The sequence below is a fragment of the Sordaria macrospora genome, chromosome 4, assembly GCF_033870435.1.
Source record: "Sordaria macrospora chromosome 4, complete sequence".
Taxonomy (NCBI): Eukaryota; Fungi; Ascomycota; class Sordariomycetes; order Sordariales; family Sordariaceae; genus Sordaria; species Sordaria macrospora.
Genome location: NC_089374.1, coordinates 2945031 through 2966911, shown reverse-complemented (window position 1 = coordinate 2966911; position 21881 = coordinate 2945031). Strand labels below are relative to the sequence as shown.

At 51.3% G+C, this 21881-nt stretch overlaps 5 protein-coding genes across 5 annotated transcripts; 3 read left to right on the top strand and 2 right to left on the bottom strand.

The window, feature by feature from the left end:
• The first annotated feature begins 510 nt into the window (after nt 1-510).
• On the top strand, nt 511-3271 carry SMAC4_00075 (uncharacterized protein). The gene is made up of 4 exons (XM_066089376.1): nt 511-1337; nt 1488-1843; nt 1899-2443; nt 2554-3271. The coding sequence occupies exons 1-4, from the start codon at nt 1039-1041 to the stop codon at nt 2635-2637; spliced, it is 1284 nt and encodes a 427-aa protein (XP_065946868.1). The 5' UTR covers nt 511-1038; the 3' UTR covers nt 2638-3271.
• A 226-nt stretch (nt 3272-3497) lies between these two features.
• Nucleotides 3498-7014, bottom strand: SMAC4_00074 (uncharacterized protein; the record flags this gene model as incomplete). The annotated part of the gene is made up of 3 exons (XM_066089375.1): nt 6484-7014; nt 5492-6423; nt 3498-5413 (listed from the first exon to the last, which is right to left on the bottom strand). The coding sequence occupies exons 1-3, from the start codon at nt 6504-6506 to the stop codon at nt 3498-3500; spliced, it is 2871 nt and encodes a 956-aa protein (XP_065946867.1). The 5' UTR covers nt 6507-7014.
• Nucleotides 7015-7355: 341 nt separating this feature from the next.
• Nucleotides 7356-9323, top strand: SMAC4_12940 (uncharacterized protein; the record flags this gene model as incomplete). The annotated part of the gene is made up of 1 exon (XM_066091174.1): nt 7356-9323. One exon carries the CDS (start codon nt 7356-7358, stop codon nt 9159-9161), a length of 1806 nt encoding a protein of 601 aa, XP_065946866.1. The 3' UTR covers nt 9162-9323.
• Nucleotides 9324-9780: 457 nt separating this feature from the next.
• Nucleotides 9781-12675, top strand: SMAC4_00073 (uncharacterized protein). The gene is made up of 4 exons (XM_066089374.1): nt 9781-9939; nt 10347-11326; nt 11437-11952; nt 12023-12675. The coding sequence occupies exons 1-3, from the start codon at nt 9904-9906 to the stop codon at nt 11588-11590; spliced, it is 1170 nt and encodes a 389-aa protein (XP_065946865.1). The 5' UTR covers nt 9781-9903; the 3' UTR covers nt 11591-11952; nt 12023-12675.
• Nucleotides 12676-20017: 7342 nt separating this feature from the next.
• SMAC4_00071 (uncharacterized protein) lies at nt 20018-21500 on the bottom strand (the record flags this gene model as incomplete). The annotated part of the gene is made up of 3 exons (XM_024655757.2): nt 21459-21500; nt 21241-21339; nt 20018-21173 (listed from the first exon to the last, which is right to left on the bottom strand). The coding sequence occupies exons 1-3, from the start codon at nt 21464-21466 to the stop codon at nt 20018-20020; spliced, it is 1263 nt and encodes a 420-aa protein (XP_024510975.2). The 5' UTR covers nt 21467-21500.
• Between the last annotated feature and the right edge of the window lie 381 nt (nt 21501-21881).

Here is a 21881-nt window from a genome sequence, read left to right as displayed (position 1 = left end):
ATCACAAGACGGGAGCTTCTGCTTGGTTTGCTTGGATAACGCGGACAGATGCGGGGGGGTTGATGATGGAGAGAGACGGCCGCAACCCAGTTACTGAGGGCAATCAAGATGATAGGTACCTCTATGGAGAGAAAGTGGTGAGACGGGAGGTTGTTCTTTCTCAAGAAGTTCCAGTTGTTGCTTCCATGGCCCAGGTTCAGTTCAGTTCAGTTCACTTCAGTTCATGCACTTGTATCATCCAGGGCGGCGGCTCTGGCGCAGCTCGGGGCGGGCACGGCGAGCGGCGGGCACCTGGGCACCCAGCTTATGGCTATCACCCCAGGAATGACGACTACAGCGCCGCACAGACCATGCTTGGCACAAGGTAACCATGCCCCGTCCTAAAGACAACGGCTTACATAAGAGACAGTGGGGCACAAAGGCACAGTCGGGTTCGACTTCGACGCGTTGAGTGCCCGTCAAACGGCCGCCTGGATTTTCTCTCTCAAAGACACAAATTGAACGTTGCACCAGTCAACTTCCAGTTCCTCGATTCCTTTCCACATCTTTGACCTGAAAGGAGGCTTTGTTCTGATTGGGCTTGTCTTCAACTTCTCTGCTGCGGTTCTCTCAGGCGTTTCTTTATAGTTGTGGTTAATATTGCCTGGATCATTGGTCGCTCACTCCATTGTCAGAGGCCTGAGTGTGAGAGGCCCACGACTATCCAAACGACCTCTTTCTGCTCTACCCTGAGACTACTTATGGTACCTTAAAGTTCAACATGTTCCGTCACTTTCTCGTGCCCAACGCATGTCATATTTTATCACCCCATTCCTTTCAGTTTGTCCAAGTGGGTAAGATCCGGGTATCCAACAGAAAAGCAGGCAGCGGTGCCTACCTTCTCTACCTAGGGAAGCTGTTCTCCAAGCCTACCTTCCTCCAGTTTGCCGGCAGAGTTTGCAAGAGCGACAAGTCCTTCCGTCAACTGAACATCCCGTCTCTCTTACAACTCTCTTCACTTTTCCTTTCGTCTCAACTCTTCAATATAGACACGGTTCTATGGCTTCACAGTACTCCGCCGCACCACCGCTCGTAACAACACTTGCAAGGCTCAAGTCTCGTTGCCCTGTTACCAGTACCACCTGCATCTCCAATATCGTCTCTGCGCGTATCCTGCACTCGGTCCGGCTCCAAGACGTCCTCGGGAAACGGCTCGTCGCATATTGCCCAAAGATTCCGTCACCAGCCCTCCGACAAACGACTGGCGACATTCTCACGTCCAAAGCTGCTCTCCCCGGTCGACTCTGCCCAGTCGTCAACCCACACCTCAGTGAGCAACGTTTTATTTGCAGTGGTCTGTAGGTCTGCCTGGCTGGCTCCAGTAGAGCCCATCTACCCCACTCTCGCTGTGCCTGTGGAACCGGAGGTGGCCTATAAGCCTCCAAGGTTACCCTTCAGCCAAAGCTCTTCGTCTTGCCCGTTCTCAGGCTTACCATTCAGATATAAAGCACCATGCCCGACGCCTGCTTTCAGTCTCATAAACGAAAGTATTTCTCAACATATTCTTCTCCCCTCCGGCAAGAGTCACCAAAGCGAAGCAGATCTGACGGGACAACAACCACAACCGTGTCCACAGCCATGGCCAATTGCAACCTCAATGCTGCCCCCGTCGGAGCGGCCATCTTCGACGAGCCTGTCTCATACCTGGACCTCAAGGCCTGGATCGCCGAACAGGAAGCCCTACCCCAGCCAGAGCCACTCACTGACATCCAGAAGAAAGCCATTCTGGACCTGAAGAAATCCATCGTCAAGACGAAGCAGAGTTTTCACCTCGACCACGCCGATTGGGTCTCCCTACTTATGAGTGAGTCTATACCTGTGTTTCTATGCAAGCTCCTACTTATTTACCCACCATACAGGATACCGGGATGCCCATGCAGCTGAAGGGTGCACCGTCGAATTCAATGATAACCACCAGAATCAAGTCGGCAAGGTTGGCTTCATGTGCTTTGTCTCACTTTCGGTAACCAGGGACTGGGAGCCGATCCTCTTCCCCAGCAAAGAGAATGGCATATTAGTGGACGACGCTACCGGAGCACCTTATGTACCGCACTTTACCAAGAAAAAGGACGCAAAACGGTACGCAGCCAAGTGCGCTATCGAGTGGCTCATGTATCAAAGGTACATGCCCTCGGACTGCCAAAACGTGACTTTTAAGGCGAAGTCCAAACCTGGCAATCCCCAAAATGGACAGTCCAAGCAACCGCCTGGAGTTCCGGTTGTGGTCCCTTTGGTCATTACTCCCCAGACGACACCTACGGCATCAGTCAACACCAACGGAATCGTTAATGGTAATGGCGCCGTGTCTGCGCCTGTCTCCATTCCCTCCACGCCATCGTCTCCCGCGAACGGGGAGTCGGATTCAAACGACGGTAGCGACGGTGCCTCTCTAGACCCAGATGCCGTGAGTAATTCCGCGAACTCATTGGCACCTTATCTTGCCAAACCACCTCCTGCTCCTCGTCGTAGGAAAGGCACCGACAATATTCTTGATATTGACGTCCATGACGATAGTATCTCGGTACACCAACGACTAGCGGAGATGGCCAAGAGACTGGGGATGCAGGTTCCACACATCATAGTAGAACCGATTCCTGATGCTCAGAACATGTTTCGCGGACAGGCCAACTTTCCGATCGAGGCCGGGCAGGTACCGGAGCATGTGGGACGAGTGGACAGTGGTTTTATGGGGCCGGCCACCAAGGAGATGGTGGCTGAGAAAGTGCTGGAATATTTGTTTGAAGTTGAGCGGGTGCGGATTGCGGAGTTCGATTCTATTATTGCGGATGAGGAAAGCCACTGAGGGTGAATACCGTAGCGTCAGGAAGAACAAGAAGAAAATTTTTTATGGGATTCATGATGGTAGCGCACAATTCGTGGTTGCTTACCTCGGTCATTCTGTGGGTAGCTCTTTTGGATGCTGGAAGGGACATCATGTAGGCTTCTGGCAAAGCCACAGTCCTGTATAGACGGCAACCTTCAATCTCGGAGCGGAATCTTTTTGGAGTGATGGGCTGCCTGTTGGTGTGTTGCACGGTATAGAGACCATCTCACAGATTTATTGTGGGCATCCGTCCTCGAACATACGGGAGAATTGCCGGCCACCACTGTTCAAGAAAACATGAGAGCAGCGAAGGAACTGTAAGACTATTATTATTATCAGCGAAATCTTTGTCCAGTAATGAGCGTTAGAACTCAGTGTGAGCACCAAATAGGAACATAAGCAACCGGGGCATAGTTTCTTATTGCTTGCTGGTGGTGTAGATAGCATGCCGGATCGATCAGTAAACTCTAGGCAATCCTAGAACTAGTCTAGAGCGCAGTCCGTTACCAAGGTCAATAATACGCCTTGCCAGACAGAGACAGCATCTCAATCACTAGGATTACTAAATGTATAAGTAGCTATAAGTAGCTATAAGTACTTGCAAGGAATTCCATCGTGTTCACTCCACATCACATCACCTCCCTCCTTCAACCTCAATCTCAACCCCCTCATCTCCTTTCAACCCTTCATCTTCCCCATTCCCATCACCACCACCACTGCTACTCTTCTCCTTACTAGACTTACCAGATTTACCAGTCCTCGAAATAACCTCCAGCCCAAAAATCCCATCTCCCAACGGCCCTATTCCCAACTTATTCCCTCCACCTCCACTTCCACCTCCAACCCCGGCCCTGTGTTCAACACCGTTGTCGTCGTCGTCTTCGCCAAAAAGAAACGCATTACGTTCCCTTGAGGCGTTACTCATCCTGTTACTTCTTCCTAAGCTCTTTTTTCTGGGTTTCGTTTTGGGTTCGCCTCCTACGACTTTAGCTAGAGCTGCGCTTGATCCTAATTCTGGAAAAGCGGCCGTTGGTGAACGGGGAGATGGGAAGGGATTATTTTTGCTGTGGTGGCTGGCGTTGGCGTTGGCGTGGGCGTTAGTTGGCGATAAAGAGGAGGAGGACAAGAAGGCGGGGCCGGGGATAAGCGGTGGGAGGGGAGAATCTTCGGGTTCGAGCATCCACGCGAAGGAGGATTGGGCTATTGTTGAGCGGGTGGGGAGGGGTTGGGGGCGTGTTGGGGGTTGTGGTTCTTGGGGCTCTGGTTGTGGTTCTTGGGATTCTGGTTGTGGTTGTGGTTGTGGTTGTGGTTGTGGTGGTGATGATGATGATGATGATGATGATGGTGGTTCTGGATCGGCTGAGTCTAGTTTTTGGCTGGCAACAGGGGATGATGAGGGGTCAGTTTTGGGTTTGTTGTTTATGCTGGTGATGTTGTTATGGAGCGTGGCCATCATCTCCGTTGGGGGCTCGGGCGGTTCATCATCTGCTTCCACTCTTGTTCCTGGTGGTGCAGAGGGAAAAGTAGTGATGGTCGATGCCTGCGATATACTAACCTCCCCTTCCTCTTCCCCTTCCCCTTCTGCTGCTTCATCTTCCACAACCGAAGAAGTCATCACCACGGGCGTTGTATCCAACGCAACAGTAGGCGCCCTCGAATCACCGCTGCCTCTGTGGTGAGAAGGTGAGAGACTGAGGGCGTTGAAAGCTGGAGCTGAAGCCGAGGGTGGTGGGGACGACGGTACTTGTACTTGCGGCTCACGCTCAGGAACTACAGCGGCGGACTCCTCCAAATCAGGCAATATCAGCGATGAATCCTCCAGACACGCTTTAACAAACTGGATCCTCGCCGCGGCAAGCTCCACGGTTTCGACGTGTTTCTCCTTGTCATCGGCGGCCGTTTCCCCTCCTAACCCCGAAGCAGCAGCAAGCTGTTTGAGACTAGTAACCGACTCGTCCAACATGGCAGCTAGCTGCCTATTCCTCCTCTGCATGCTCGCAACCGTGTGTTGTGGCGGGTGGTAGACCTGCTGGTTCTGGTTCTGATACCCGTCTCGTAAAGAGCCAGAGCCACGGCCTGCTGGAGTCCTACTACCAGATGAACGGGCTTCCTGGATACCCTTCTTGATCTCACCCATGGCGTCCCGTACAGCTTGGTTGATGCCTAGCTTCTCGCCGCGTTCGATCATGTTTTTAGCAGCGCCGGAGAGAAGGGCTTCGACTCCGCCGGGTTGTTGGAGGGAGGAAAGGGGTGAGCGGGCTCCGAGGGTTCGTTGGCGTAGGCTACCAAAGCCGCTGTGTTTGGAGGGGGAGGCTGGTGGTTGAGGAAGGGGCCCTGGGCTGGTGACTGAAGGAGGAGCTGCTGTTGCTGATGAGAGCGAGAGTGGGTGTTTTCCGGTGTGTTTGAAGATGATGGTAGCGCCACCAGCTGCGTTGGGGTGGTCTCGTAGGTAGAGTGCGTCGTCGACGAAGGTGTGAGGTCCTTGTGATTCTGGAGGGACTGGGTAGCGGAGGAGGAGTTGTAAGGCCATGGCATAGTCAGATTCGAGTACTGTTTTTTCCCCCTTGGTGTCAGTCGCTTGCAATTTGACTTGGAAAGTGTCAAAGAAAGAAAGAAGAATGGTCTCACATGTCCATCGAATTCTCAGTAGCATGGCTACACATATCAGATCTATCAGATCCAGGTTCGGGTCAAGAGCAAAAATAGTATCCCATAATACAAGCAGTTGTTCGAAAGGAAACTCTCTGCCGAACAAAAGGCGGATCCAACGAATGAGGAAAATCTGAGCAAGAATTTCAACCTCCTTGAGATGGCTTGCAAGTTCAGGGTCCACCTGCATCAGCAACTCGTCGTGAATGTGCCTACTCTTCTCGATGATGGTGTTTTGTTCCCCCGTTTTATCACTGCCCACTTCGTAAAAGGCGCTTGCACGTGCCATGAGCATGGAGAAAATAGTGTAAGCGTCGTGCTCAACGTAGGCTGAGTCCAACATGTCAAGCATAAGAGGGTCGACCTCCTCATCGTCGGCTGCTACCGTCTTTCGGTCCAGAGCATCCTGGGTAAGAGCATGAACAATAGGGGCGAGAAGTTCATGCATTCCCTGGCGGTAGCCACCCACGCCAGGGTTAATTTTGCAGTAGAGGAACAAGATATCAAGGATCATAACCTGGACAGAGTCTTGGTGATAAAGGGGGTCATCCGGCAGTCGTTGGACATCCTGCAGTATCTCGGACCGGATGAGCTCATCTTTGCGCACAACTTCCCAAGGAGAGTCGGGGTCGTCTGCCAGGGGGTCAACCGGTAGTTCGGCTAGAAGTTCGGGATGTTTGATAAAGCGAAGATGTTTCTCGTAGATGGCGGTATATGCGTTGCGACATCCGCTCAATGTCTCGGCCCATTTTTCAGTTGGTGAGTCTCGAAATAGAAGGAGGATCTTCCAGCAAACGGAGCGACATCCTGTAAGACATGGACTGTCCTGGGGATGGCATCTGATGGCCTGCTGAAGATCCGAGAAGCTGGAGGGCTTGGAGCTATATCGCAGTGTCTCTTCCCATCTCGACCTGAGGACAAGTCAGCATTATGCTAGGGAGTGGTCATATAGACGCTGTAATGAAACGTACTTTGATTCGGACAATGGTCTCATGATTTGGGTGACGGTGCGACGTCGTTGATGGCACAACCCAAATACTCTCCTGACTTGGTTTCCGAAGATATAGTGACCTTGGGTGATGCTATTGTGGTTGTTGACAAAAAGGTTGGTCAGGGTTGTTAATGGCGAGTGATGTATATATATCTTTGAGAACAGACGCCATCAGCGGAGTTGAGATGTGAGAAAGATGGGACGGAAGTCAAGAATCCTGAATGTTCCCGTCGTCATTCAGTGCCGTGAAGCTGAATCTGTGAAGGCAGGAGGGTAGGGTAGAGGGGTGGTACTGTGGTGCATGATGGTGGTTGAGTGACCCAGTGACGGTTCTTGGCTGCCAAGACTTTCTTCAGCGCTCTGTGGGAAGTGTGAGTGCACTGAATGGTGGGGCATCCTCGGCCGGTCAGGGGAGTTCAAAGTGGGGCCGACGGACTTGTCCGCTGTTCCGTGTTGACGACCAACGTCACGTCCACTGCCCGGCAGGCATCCCCGGCCTGTCCATTTCATCCTCATTCTCAACACCAACTATGACAGTGAAGTTGTCTCCAGGTCAGCATTCACATCCACCTTCGACCCTTTTTTATTGGACTACAATTTGTCACAAAGCAACCCGAAATTTTGAACCGGGCAAATAAAGCCGGCTTCTTCCGTCGTTACCGCCTCCAGACGCCGCCAACGCCAACGACAACACCCCGTGAATCGGTGAAGCTTCCTCTGAACTTCATTTGGGTCCTTGACGACACTTACTGCTTCAACTTCGGACTGGAGTTTTGTTTCTAAACTTTCGACTAGTTCTTGTTCTCTGGATACGACCTGGTCAATTCACCGACTCCTAGAAGCACAACCCTCATGTCAGCCGACCTCTTTGCGGCCTTTGGGGCCTCATCCCAGGACCAGAGCTCTCAGTCGACGCAGAATAACAACAATGACCCCTTTTCTTTCTTGGCATCAGACAACAGTACATTTCCGCCACAACAACCACAAACACAGCAGCCAAAGCCCCCTCAACCGCATCAACAACAACAACCGGTTTCTGTCTCTATACCATGGCCGTCAGTATTGCCTAATAGTCAACCTCCGCAGTCGAACGTATGGGGCGATCTCGGCACGCTAGGTGGTTCCCAAGGAGGCTTCCAGAGTTTCCAGTCCGTACCACCTGTTCCGGTGCCTCCGAAACCCGCTGCGCCGGATGTCGAGGATGAGGACGGCTGGGGAGACTTTGAGGTTGCCGCCCCTACCACAACCGCACAACCCACGCAACCTACACCAAGCGTGTTCTCTGCGACTAGCAACGCCGAACCACCACGGAACCGTCTCATCAGAAGCCCAACACTTGACCTGGTGTCCAATAAGCTTGTCAACCTGGACTTGTCTTGGACTGCTACTCAGCCGTCTGACAGTAGGCCAACTCAGAAACAGAAACCTGTGATTAAGCCTATCCGGAACGCGGACCCAAACGTCTTGTTTGATGCCGATGACTTTGAGCTCCAGGAGGTAGACGGTGAGGACGATGATGATGAGTTCGGTGACTTTGAAGGCACTTCAAGTCCCGCGCCAGCTTTTTCAGTCGCCAGTTCCGGCACGAAAGAAGCCAGGAAACAGCCGCCTGGCCTTTTCTTATCGGGTGGCAATTCCCAAACTCTATATCCAGAAGCGCCGAAGTCTCCTTACGCATCATCCCATACTCGAAAACTCAGTGATGTCAAGGAGCTCAAGATCAAGACACCAGTGGCCTCCGACTTTCCTAAAGAGGTCAAGGACCGAGAACCTTCCCCGGTCACAGCATGGCCGTCAGGTACTGGTGATGGTTTTGGGGATGACTGGGATGAGTTCAAAGACCTTTCCGTCACTAAAACCAAGACACCGGCAAAGACGGCTGGTAATGCCAAAGCGCCAGCAAAGAGACCAGACCTAGACTCTTCTTTTGACTCAGACTGGAAGGACTGGGGAGAAACAGAGAACAACACACCAAAGGTCGTCGGGGTTGCTTCCCCAACCGCCGGCTCTGACAAAAGTCCCCCGCCTACAAACGTGCCTCCGCCTTCCATCTTGCTCTCCACACTACCCCAGCTCCTCGATCTCTCCAAAACATGCCTTCTCAAGATCAAGGCTCTCCCCGCAGCCAAACAGCATGCTGTTGTTTCCGACCCTGCTACAATGGCATTCTTGCGCGGTTATCTGGCCCTGGCCACTGTGACAGGCAGGATCATCGCTGGCCGGAAGCAACGGTGGCAACGCGACAAGTTTCTCCTGCAGGGCATGTCCATCTCAGCCGCAGGAGGCATGAGGGGAATGAAGCTTGCCACTGTTGACAAGACTCAATCTGCTAGAGACGATCACAGTGCTGTTGCGGTTCTGGATGTCTGGTCCCAGCAGGAGGGAAGTCTGCGCTCTACAGTCACGGCAGCCAATGCCGCCTCTGATACGAAACTCAGGGTCCCCCAGCTTAAGCTCGCTCTCCAGGTTCATGTAGCCAAGAACGTACCCACGGCACCGAAGCCCTGTGTGGTTTGCGGCCTTAAGAGGGACGAGAGAGTTACCGGAGTTGACTTCGATGTCGAGGACAGTTTTGGTGAGTGGTGGATCGACTTCTGGGGGCACAGGGCATGCAAGAACTTCTGGGTAGAGCACGAAGCCAAATTGAGACAGCGATGATTACCAAGCAACGACTGATAGCATTCGGATCCATAACTCTGCTCGCTTGTCGCCAAACGTCAACACCGTGAGCCATATGCGGGCAGCCGGGCCAGGTAACCATCAGGAGACCAGATACCTATCCAGGACCCTTCAACAACTGTGTACGTAGGAGTGGACGTCTATGAGAAGAGAGTGTCAACGAGTATGTACGCTACGCCGTACTGTGCCCAGCTCAACAGGGGCCAGAGTCCCACGTCAACCCCGCGTCTTTGGTGATTAGGTGAATGTACAACATCGAGCTCATCTGGATTTACATAATACCAACCGAGGGATATGATACGCGCTCTCTATTTTTGTATTCTCTCCTACCACACAATAACGACAGGTCATATATGGGGAAGTGCTAGCACGTTAGGGGAACTGGCTCAGCACTAACTGTTTACCCCGCACTTGGCACGACAAACTGTTAAGAACCGGCTTAGGTCTTTATCAGCCTCCTTGGGGGCCAATTGCCCGATCGCTTTCGGTCCGGGTCAGGACCCGGGAATTAGACATCCAGACCCGCTGAACCTCGGCGCCCCATCCGTTTGAAGTGGCTGGACAACAACACACCATCCGCCTCCAGGTTGTCATGCTCTCTGACATCAACTGGCGAACAGCAACAAACCGCCGAAAACGACGAGACAACACCCGCCAGCTAATCTCCCGTTACGAGAATTGCAACATCTAGATTATTTGACATCACCTCGGTCCAGACACCATGACATTGGAGGTTATCTACGTAACGCGTCACGGTGTAAGTGCCACTCTGATATCACCTTCCCTTTCCCCGTCCTTTCTTTCTTTTCTTATTTCCCAGTGTCAAGCCTCTCTGCGGTGAGACTTTAGTAGTGTAGAATAGTACGCTACCAAACCCTTGGACTCGGCGTCGCAACGTGACATCAATCCCTCTGCTCGGTGGACAATGAACGTGTTCATGACCACTGGGGGTCAGTCACCGCCGCCGTGCCAGCGCCAGCTCTGGTGTAAACTGTTATCAAAGCATGGAAAAACCCATACCGTCACGATATGGATAACAAGCTTTCTCATGGCAGACCTCCAGCTAGCTGCCAGAATGCTGGCGTTCTCGAGAGTCACGGCTAGGGCGGGCTGGCCTTGGTTAGAAGTAGAAAATTAAGCTGACACAAAAGGGACGGCTCACAGTTTCGGTCCAACTGGCTGGTTGACCATACCAACGGCAGTTACTCGTCCACTCTCAGGTCCCCTACGGGTATTGCCGCAGACCCAGCCCTCACTGCCCATGGCGTAGATCAAGCCAAGGAGCTGGGCCAGCGTCTGCTTACAGCCGAACCGCCCATAGAGCGTGTTTACTCCAGTCTTTACTTTCGTTGTTTACAGACGGTGGAACCTTTCGTCCGATCAGCATCGTCCTCTCCGTCGTCTATGCCAGAAGATGCCGAAAAGGGTACCACTCGCCACTTGCAACGCCAGCTGCAGGTTCGAGGAGAGACAGGACTAGGCGAATGGTACGGTTCGGCACCGTTCGAACACCCCGTACCTGCGAGTCTTGCCACGCTCGAGTCTCATTTCCCTTCCCTGCTGGACCGTGATTATCAGCCGGCAGTAGTACCGACGCGGATGGGCGAGAGCGTCGACGAGCTGCATGACCGCCTGGCCGTTACCTTGGAGCGGCTGATTGCAGAGTGTGATAGGGATGGCATCCGTGCCGTCCTCCTCTGTTCGCACGCTGCCCCCATCATTGCTCTTGGCCGTGTTCTGACCGGCAATATGCCGGAGAGCATCGAGGTCGAAGACTTTCGAGCCTTTACCTGCGGCCTTAGTGTGTTTCGGCGAAGGAAGGGGGCTTCATCAGGAGCCAATGGAGTTCATACGGCCACAAGCCCGGCCAGTGTGAGTGCGAGTGCACCTCGGGCCCAGACAGTGACGGATTCCAGCAGTAGAGGCTCGAACAACGCCAGCAACGTCCTTGGGAGCACGCCTGGAACGGCAAAGCAAACCGCAAAAGCAGGTACCGACGGTCTTCAGGGTGCGGAGAGTGATCCACGGCAGCAGGATCTTCATGCTCCCGTAGTCTGGAGGGGTGGCCGCGGCGTAGGGGGTGGTTGGAACTGCGAACTCAACAGTGACTGTTCACATCTTTCTCAGGGAGAGGAAAGAGGATGGTAAGCGAGCCTCTCTTGATTAATCCAACGCTTTCGTTATTTTGATGATACCACCCACCCCTGATTTGTAAGAAGAAACACGACTAACCAAGCCACACACGCACATATAGGCGGTTCTCGGGCGACGAGTCCTTTAAGGATGCCCCAGGGGCCAACAAGAGCATGCTGGATGCTGGAATATCACTGGGCGTCGTCGTGGAGGGCAACAAGGAAAGTGGCAAGTCTCACAGGAAATCTTCCACCGGTGGTGGCTCTCGTCTCTAGAACGGGATAAGATGAGAGGATGAGACAGACTTGCTCTCTCCCTTGCCTAACTTTTCATTACTGCAAGTCAAAGTGAAAAAGAACAAAAAGAAGCCGAAAAAAACGATGTGTATGACAGAGAACTACGAGGCCTTGCGTGGTCCTTCATGCACCCAAATACGACATTTAGGACATGAAATTTGCATGAACGCATCCTCCAAAAAGGCCCATGATAATTTGAGACCGCCATGTCGATCTCGCCGATTAAGAAGGGGGGCACTCACTCGAACGCTTCACTATGGATCCAAGGCCACCATTGACCGTACGATTATCGGCATTTCCATCACAGAAATGCGTTCTGCAGAAAGGGTCTCTCGAGATACGTATGTCGATTGCCATGAAAAATTTTCCTCGTTACCAAATGTGATTGCACACGTCTCTGACAGCCGTTAGTTGCCTGAGTAACGAGAGAAGAAAGAAAAATGGACGATCTTTGGCAACGAACAACTTTGTCCCTGCTTCGCCGCCAACCATTCGTCCCCCCGGCTTTTACTCCGTGTCGTGCCCCAGGAAAAGAACGGATTCAGATGATTGACAGGACGGGGAACATGCCTGCCTTAGTTACACCAGATCCAGCAGGTAGGCGGCCAGTGAATGCAATCCGGGCTATTGGAACTTTGGCTTTGCTAATTGCTGCTGCAAGCCAGAGGGGTTCACTCGGTGATTCGGGGCGTCGAGTCGAGTATACGTACTGCGAGGTGCGAAGGGCTGACGGCGTTAGAGAGAGAGAGAAAGAGTGAGTGAGTGAGTGAGAAACAAGTGAACACGCTTCGGTCGAGTTCGCTGTCTTTCTTTGCTTCTTCTTCAGAATTTTTCATGCTACAACTTTGACCACCACACACCGGAATCTTACCCGTCATCTCTCGGCCGATGACGAATTTGAGTTCTCACTCCTCCCATCCCTACGGGTGTGTCACCCACACATTATCAAAACCCCCGAAATCTTGACGGACCTATCCAACCAATCATTCCCATCACAATGCCCTTTCTTTCCCCTCCTCCTCCTCCTCCTCCTCCTCCTCCTTCTCCAAGTTTTGTCTCGTCAGCTGTGCGTAATCGAAGCGGTCAGAGAAGCTGCATGTCCTTTCACAGCATTGTCGTTGCAGCGCGAGATGAGCGAACAAAGATGGGGAAATTTGACTGTGTCCCGTGGTGGTAATGAGATTCCATGCTGAAGGGCGATAACAAAATCTGATACATCAAAATGTTCCCCTCCTGCCCTCTTCCTACCAAGGAAATATTTTCCATAGCGGCGGCGGTTGACACACGGCTCTATTCCTCTGAGAGAGATATCGTTCGTCGGTGCACAGTAGCTTGCCAAGAATCCCTTGCAGGCTTTTTGTTATTCGACCCCAACGACCAAAGTAAACAAGGGGATTGATTGATGATGGGGGAAGATCCAATGGTGGTATTATACTGTGCACACGGCACAGCCCCAGCTTTTCGAGCCCGCAGCTGGCTTTTACACACGAGTCCCGTGAGAGCGGACAGACCAGATTGACACGATACAAGAGCAATCGAGAGCACTGCTGTGAGATCCGATCTCGTCGGCTCCCTTGTCTTCTTACGTACTACACTACACTATTAACTGGTTACTCTTCTGGGAACCGCGAAGCCGACCCCAAGGTTGCCTCTACACAAAAAGCAAAAGCAAAAAAAGGCCGAGTCAAGGCAAGTCTTTTCTCTTAACTAGAGAGAACCATGCGTGGCGTTTACCGTATAGATTATAAGGTTATTACCGACGGGACTAATCTAGCTGACACACCAAGAGCTGTCAGGCTGTTTGGAAAGGGGACTACCGCTAATTTTCAGTCGATATGGTTTCACTCAACTAGGTATGGCGCCGGGTATATTTGGCTTTGACCAATCTTCTCGCGCGTTGATGCGGGTCGGACGATTTCTTGGGACCGATCCAATGACAGCAGTGGTTAAAACCATATCGACTGAGTAAAAGCCGTATGCCTATTGTGTTCTGACACTGCACCAAGCCATTAACAAAGGGCCCTGCTGGAAACGTCCTTGTCCCAACTTGGTCACGACTGACGTCTATCGGATTGCGCAGTTTTTTGCAAGGTTACAAACAGTTGCAAGTGCGTTTTTCCAATTGGTTCAAATGCTCTCTCAGTCTCTATCATTTCACGTACCCTTTACACAATATGCCACGCTATGGATTTCTCATTCCACGCGTACACTTGCTGACTAGGTATAGTATAGCCCTACGTGTACATCACACTAGCATCTTGCGTATCTTTGAAATTTGATAGTGTATACTAACTAACGCAGTCATTTACGAGCCAAGCCTCGTGACATTGACGTTATTCTGTACACTCACACGGTACGTCAAGACAGTGTCAAAGTATCGGCCACACTTAACACCGACGATGAGCAAAAGAGAATCCCATACTGGACTTGGCCTAGGTACTGATGAAAAGCACGTTGTTTGAGGTTAGGTACACCGAAAATAGTAGACACTACCTATCTATCACCTATCCTATCTCATGTATATCGTGGAGTCTAACGTCCTGTTGTGTCAGGTCTCGTCATTCCCGCTGTTCACCGCTCTACCGCCCACATTCCCGTTCTCCAGTTTCCCGGACTGTGGTAAGAACGATGCTACCTACGTACCCATTAAAGGCCAGAACGAATGGATGGTACTGTACATTATTTATTCTATGTACAAAACTACCGCCCTTGGCAACGGCAAGCGAGAAGGCGAATTGGATCCCTAGCATCAAATAGAATGCGACCATTAAAATGTCGATTGAGATCCATGGTCCGGACAAGATATGACTCTCACTGTTGTCGAGAAAATGAAGTCGATGCAAGACGGGCAAGCCATGGGAAGAGAACCTAGGAAATTGCCAATCCAGTAAAAGAACACCTGGGCACATACCCATTTACTACATACGGGTGAGCAAGAAGCCACATATTAACATATGTGTGTGTATAGAGGAATGAACAGGGCAGCGCCGTCATTTTAGATAACACCACCTACTCGAAATGGGGGAAGCATCAGTCACTTCAAAATCCGGGAAAGGTTACCAGATCTACTGGTATCAGATCCGGGCATCACACAATCCCCGGGTTGTCCACCCACTACAATCTTTAGGGTTGTGTCCCAGCAAAAGCTTGGAGGTGGCGTCCTGGCGTTCATCCTTCTGTTCCCCGGGAGTACGACTGTGGCTTATGATGAGGGAAACGCTGTCTCTCTGTGAGCGGGAACAGCAACAAGAGGCGAGTTTCATCGTCGTCTTCGACACTGCCCTCTGAACTTACCTTGAGTAAGGTATCCGGCTATAAGCTGGGCAGGTGGTTTTCCGCTGTGCCAGTGCCGACCCTTCGGTTTTGATCCTGTGCAGGTTATTGTCCTTGTCCATCAACACCTCCAGGCTAACCACACGACACGCTAATAACCGCGACAGCAACCGCTACGGGTATACCAGATAGCTGGGCTTGCTGGAAGCGGTTCTTCTTTGCGAGAAAGGAACCGCGGCCGAAGAAACCCACAGGCTGCAGACCTGCAAGTGAATGTCCCTGTGACAGACGGACAGACAGACAGACAGCAACACACGCTTCTCAGAGGCTGGAAAGAACCATTCACAGACGACACCGCGCCGTTCTCGAGGGGGGCATGAGGAGCCAACTTGAACTACACTACTGCTGCACCGGCCTGAATCTTTAGTTAAAGCTGAAAATGTGCTTCTGACACACTAATCGCCGACGTTGGTGGACTATCCCCGGTCCTTGTTTTAGGGACCGCGATGAAAAAAAAAAACGAGGGGGAAGTTTGACGGGGTCAAGCTTCTCTGAGCGACGACGACGAGTGTTACACAGTGTATATGGGCAAGATTCCTTACACACACCACCATGGATTCCATGCATGGTGAGAGGATGAAAATGCACCTGAAACTAAAAGGAGTATGGTTCCAGAGATCTTAACCAAGGCCATGGGCCATGGCTAGCTACGCAGTATGTGAGAAGTCTGGTTAGGTAAGTCCAATGCGCACAGTGTAAGGCCCTTCCACAGGTATATCTCTCTTTGGCTTTTCCAAGCCCAAATACTCACACCCATTGCTCAAAACCAATCGACAAAATGCCGCTAACCGCAAGTGGACAGACTTGCCTTCTTCAACCACGCCCAGCGATCCCAATTGGTCAAGTAAACAAAGGGTTTTAGGGTTTCTTGTGTTGTAGCCTACATGAGGTACTTCCAACAAGTAGACCGGCGTTCGGATCTCGAAAGCGAGATGCTACACCACCAGCATCGATCCCGGACCCTTTACTCCTCCAACAAAAAGGAAGACCAAACTCAAGCACGTTGGCGTCCCGAGGTTACTGCCTCTTCCAGAATCCGGTACAGCACTAATTGACTAGCTCTAGGAAGATACCTACTGGAGTCGTCTACAGCGGCAAGTTCCAGATCTTGATCCTTAGGGTTACGGCTAGGACCCCATCTTTTACTTGGCCGCCCATGCCAAGCCGAAACTCGACTTCAATGACTGCTACATACATCACATTATCCCCTCATTTGCTGCTATTTCAGTAATCATGATGTCTTCGGATTCCAAGTTCTTGGGAACAGACTGATGCTAACATTCATGGATGAAGCTTGTTGGAGACTTCATAGTACGCCTGGAAGAAGCAAAAACAAGTTCGCGCCCCTGCCCCGCAACTGAGTGATACAATACCCTTTGAACCAGAGACGAGCCAGAGTCAAGAAAAGAGCGTCTGGCGGCTGATTGAGACTAATTCGCCGCCTGCTTGTCTCAGACATTAGACTATGTATGCCGCTCATAACAGGACTTGGCCTTTCTTAGGTCCTGGCTGCGATACCCGGCCGGGGGCCACTACGACAGTTACGACTTACGAACGACACCAGACATCCCTTACTGCCACATACCCCTACTACTCATCTAACTGAAAGTGGTCGTCGTTGTCCAAAAGTTGACATGCCCATCGGCCAACGGCCGCTTGGCGAATACGGGGTCCCATGTCGACGACATGGTTTCTGTGTAGTAGGGCAGGGGGGCATAACTGGTAGGGCAGAGACGAGGCCTGACAAGTCAATGAGGAGAAAGGATCACATCAGAGACTGGCTTACCCGCTAATGGGGGACGACAACAAACACACATGTTAGGAAGAAAACTAGACAAGGTAGGCATGCTCATGTAGGTCCTGTGTACTAGTGATCCCCACTTGTCTACCCTACCTACCTTGGCTACACTGCTATCTCACCGGCTCACTGTACCTGTTGCTCACCTTCAATTTCTGGCTAACTGCCCTGGGAGAGCAATGCCGATTGATTACGGATGGGTTAGTCTGTCTTTTGGGCTGCCTGATATGTCTATGTTATCATGAAACTCGCATGCTACCAAATGCAATGGGGGAAGATATCTATCTGCCACACCTACAGGATGCCTGTCTTCAAAACGATGGAGACGACAAGGTTGCAGATGTCATACCTACTTCCCCCCCTCCCTCATCACCCACCTCTTTTCCCTCCCCAGGCCCCATTCGTTAAGTATATAGGGGTTATGGTCCCTTGATGATCTCCATCCAGGGTCTCGGATTACCTACAAGCATCACCACTTACATACTTGCTTTGTATCATCACATTGTCCGTTCTTGTCCATCGTTTGCCTCACTTCGAGCCCTCACAGTCGAGAAATCTTTACATAAACCGCTTCGAGCCCCACCTCGTCAAAACCACGATAGTATCGCAGCATCGGTTTACTTCAATCATCATCACAACTTCAGACAACAACTTCAACATTACAAGTTATCATCATATCTTCCACAACCTCACAACGCTTGTCTTCTGGGGCAGAGTTCGAGTCGAGGACACTCGCTCCTATCAAACTCCCCAACATCAGACTCAACGAACTATCCTTCCCATCACCACCTTCCACACCCAACTCGATCCAGTTGAGCCCCAGTTGCAGCTTTCAGTCCGTTTCTTGGAGCAGAAGACCCTCGGTCGACTCGGACTACTTCTCCGGAGCCCTCTCCGGGCTTTCCATCACCTCCTCAGTGTCCTCTGCTGACTCAGACTTGAAGAGAAAGGCAAGCATGAACAACTTTGACACTCGCTCAGGGTCCAACATGCGCTGTCTGCTCGAACCGCAGCAACAGCAACTCTCCCTCCCTCCGATTTCCCACATTTTGAATGCTGTACCCTCACCTTTTGAGCATCAACTCAGCCAGCATCGACCCCAGACATCTTCCGGCCATCCCTCACCACGCTTTACCATGCCTTTCCAGCAAGGCATGTTCACCCCGCTGTCATCACCGACCTGCAGTATCTCCTCCTCGTCTTCCACATTCCCGAGTCAAGCCCAGCGCAGCCGACAACCCCCTTTCCTGCCACGGCCCTACTCCGTCCCAGACGTGTGCTACAAGAACTCTTCTTCCGCTTCTCTATCATCGATCGCCAGTCCCCAGAAGAAAAGACAAGCATCGACGACTTTTGAAAGTGGTTTCTCATCCCGTTTCTCCGCCTATACCAACAAACTGCAAGCCCGCCCGAGCAAGAGCCATCGCACGGCAAGCAGACACTCCCCATACGAAAGCGCCGCTGTTCTGCGCCACCGCAGCAGCTATAGTGACCGCAAGTCATCCACCTGCTCGTCTGCCTCATCATCCTCATCTTCATTATACTCTCCCGGCCCAAACACAGACGACGAAACATCCGAAGTCCCCGACGAAGAGAGATCCATCACCAGCAACAACAATAACAGCAAAGGCAAGAAGCAAAATATCCAATACACCCCCGAGCAAAACCTGTTTATCATCTACCACAAAGACGACCTCGAGGTTCCATGGGCCGAGATCGAAAAGCGGTACAACGCGCGTTTCCCAGGTCTCTACCGCACCGCAGGCGGTCTGAACTGCAACTACTACCGGTTGAACGCCAAGCTGCCGCGCACCGAAGACTCGGACAAGTTTTCGCTCATCTTTGACGAGCGGCCGCGGTACGATCCCAAAAACCTGGGCAAACAATTGCCGTTGACGTGGGACGAGTATGAGGGGGTCAGGTTCCAGACGGTGCATGTCCAGGTTATGCAGGCGGCCAAGGTTCTGGGACATCCAATCGGGCTCATGTGGAGGTGTCCGGAGGAGCTGGTGAAGGGGGAGAATGAGTGGGTTTTGGAGGAGCATCGGGTTAAGGCTAGGGAGTTGGGTAAGTTCATCTTCTGCTTTTTTTGATTTTGATGGAAAGGTTGAAGGCAGACAGGAAGCTAATACAGGTAGTGACAACAGCTTCAAGAAGACGTTACCAGAGAGAAGCGTGGAAAAGGAGTCAGCAGTTGCAGCAACAACAACAACAACAACAACAACAACAACAACAACAACAACAACAACAACAACAACAACAACAACAACAACAACAACAACAACAACAACAACAACAACAACAACAACAACAACAACAACAACAACAACAACAACAACAACAACAACAACAACAACAACAACAACAACAACAACAACAACAACAACAACAACAACAACAACAACAGCAAGAACACCAACACCAACAAGCCCTCACCTTCAAAGCTGAGCAATTCCGATGAGAACCTGGAACATTCCATGTTTTCGCTGTTGTTCCAATGCATCTACAAGACTTCCACAAGTTTTATGTCATCTTTTCAAGTACACATCTAAAAACGCATACATATTTTTCTCCCCGTCTTTCCTGTTTCTCTTCCAGGTATACATATTTAATGGTCTCTCTCTCTGTACAATCTTTGCTCTTATTTCTATCCACTTACTGTGCGTATCATCTACATCTACCAAACACAAGGTACCTATTTATCAATCACTACATGGAACATTTACCAACCACATATATTATACCCTTACTAGAGGGAGGCAGTAGTCTTTGTTTTCGGTTGGGGAGGTGTTCAAAAGGCAAAAAAAGCGGTGGTAATGAATGGTTTTTTTTTTTTTTTTGAGTTGATGGACCGGTACGGTATGGGTGAGCGTGGAAGGAAAAAAAAAAATGTGTTCGCATATATCGTTCTATTTTTCTGTTTTTTCTCTTTCTTTGGGCATGGTTAGTGGAATAGGGTGATGGAATGGTGGCGGTTAATGAACACGGGCTTGATTTCCTTTTGTAACCCATGTTTTCTTGTGTCTCTTCATGTACTATTATCAACAACAACAAAAGTGTCTTGTACGCATAGTCCTTACTGGAGCCATTGGTTGGGAAGGGGAATATGGCCATGTTTGGATCATTTTGCGGCATTAGGTGGCTACATTGCTTTTGAAACTTACTGCAACTTCAAGAAAAGCCAGATCTGGTGTCTTGATTTGATATTTTGTTGCTCTTTACTCTTGACTCTACCGCATAATCGATAGAGGTAATCTGGCGGCTCATCCATCCATCTACTGCGAGTCCACCTCCTGAGGCTTCACCTCCTCACCTTTTTCCTTTTCCTCTCTCCCTCTCCCTCCCTTCCCGTGACCTCCCCTTCCACCACGTCCATGTCCATGTTCACCATGCCCACCACGTCCTCCACCTCTTCCCCCCTTTCCACCACCACCACCACCACCAGCCCTCCCCTTACCCATCGGCATCCTAATCTCTAACCCCTCCGGTAAACCCGCCACCTTCTCTCCATCCTTCCACAACAACCCCACGCCCTGTCTCCTGCCCCTAACCTCCTTGAAATACTTAAGCGGGACCAACCCGTCCTTATCGCCTTCCGTCAACACCACCCCATTGTCGCTCATCCACCACTTGATCCCGGTTTCCTCTGCCTCCCTGATACTCCTCTCAACATCCACAAAAACCAAGACCTCCGCATCTCTCCTCATCCCGCTGATGACACCAGTTTCTGTGTCTTCGGGAAGTCCCGTGGAGAGATGCACGTGGTTCCGACCCATGGCTTTCAGCCCGCCGCTCTCGATGATCTTGTCCCAGAAAGCGAAGTAAGTACCGTGGACTACCGTCTCGGGAACTGGCACGGTTCCTCCCTCGCTCTCCTGTTGTGGCTGTCCCTCCTGCCCGGGTAGTACCAGCCGCTTCAAGAGCCCCTCACTCTCCAACTTGATCGAATGCCCCTGATTAGCTCTAATCAACCAATCGCTCGCCTCCTTACTCGTCTCATTCTCCTTTCCAGGCGCCAACCTGATAGCAAACCGCTGTTTATCGCTCTCCCTAACAGCCTTCAGGATCTCTTCAAACGTAGGCTTCAGTGACTTGATCGGACCCCACGCAAGAACCTTGTCCAGGGGAGCATATCCTTCCGCGTCGAGCGTGATGCCTGCTGAGGAGGCTTGGTGGCGGAGCAGCTTGGAAAGGGCGCGGGAGAGGTCGACGTCGCGACCACCACCACCCTTGCGATGACCACCATGACCGCCATGACCGCCACGTCCGCCGCCGCCACGGCCGGATTTGGGACCGCGACCGCCGCCGCGGGAGCTGGAGTCAGCAGCGGCGCGGTCGGCGAGATCGGCGTGGTGAATGGATTGGTCTTCAGACATTTTGTGGTAATGGTGGTGGTAGTGATAGGGTTTGGCGGTATTTGCGATTGTTGTGCTGTGAGCGGGTTAGTGAGTGGATTGGCAACTTCAATACGGAGAATCTTTCAGTGTGAGAGTTTTACCTGTGAATGAGTGAGCGTGCTTGTCTGGCAGCGATGACCCTCGAAAGTTGCAAAGCTGGTGTGAATGGAAGTCGTCCAATTGTCACAACGGTGCTGATGCTGATGCAAGGAAAATTTATTGTTAGCGAACTGGGTCAACTGGTGGGTGAACAAGTTTTGAATTTTTGATTCACTGGAGTCAAGGATAGGCAGGCAGCAGCCAAAAAGCACACACACACCTTCTCATTCAGATTGGTCTTCCCCTGTGGTGTTTGGTTGTGACTCAAAGGAATGAATGGAAAGAGAAGAGCTTGGTTTGACGGTGACGGATGATGATGGATGGGATGGGATGGGACGATGGACGTCGGTACAAAATATATAGGATCCTATGCGTATATACATCCATTTGTTGTAGAGCCAAAGTCAGCCGACACATTTCGTTACCGTAATATACGCAAGTTTTTGCGCAGGAGACCCGCATCATGAAATCATACGGACCGTTACGATTTGCCCCCGATACAACTCGAGTCTCGTTGATACTTGACGGGCTTGAACTAATGTGATTTGAGCAGACAAAGATAGAACTTACAAATTGAATCACGCCGACATGAGTCACTACCGAACCAACTTGCTAGGGAGTTGCTAGATTACCAAAGTCAGAG

Coding starts and splice junctions, on each gene's coding strand:
- SMAC4_00075 (XM_066089376.1), top strand. CDS start 1,039: ATGGCTTCACAGTACTCCGCCGCACCACCGCTCGTAACAACACTTGCA. Junction 1,338..1,487: donor CGTTTTATTTGCAGTGGTCT/GTAGGTCTGCCT, acceptor TCAGATATAAAG/CACCATGCCCGACGCCTGCT. Junction 2,444..2,553: donor CCTCTCTAGACCCAGATGCC/GTGAGTAATTCC, acceptor CCATGACGATAG/TATCTCGGTACACCAACGAC.
- SMAC4_00073 (XM_066089374.1), top strand. CDS start 9,904: ATGACATTGGAGGTTATCTACGTAACGCGTCACGGT. Junction 9,940..10,346: donor TCTACGTAACGCGTCACGGT/GTAAGTGCCACT, acceptor GACGGCTCACAG/TTTCGGTCCAACTGGCTGGT. Junction 11,327..11,436: donor CAGGGAGAGGAAAGAGGATG/GTAAGCGAGCCT, acceptor ACGCACATATAG/GCGGTTCTCGGGCGACGAGT.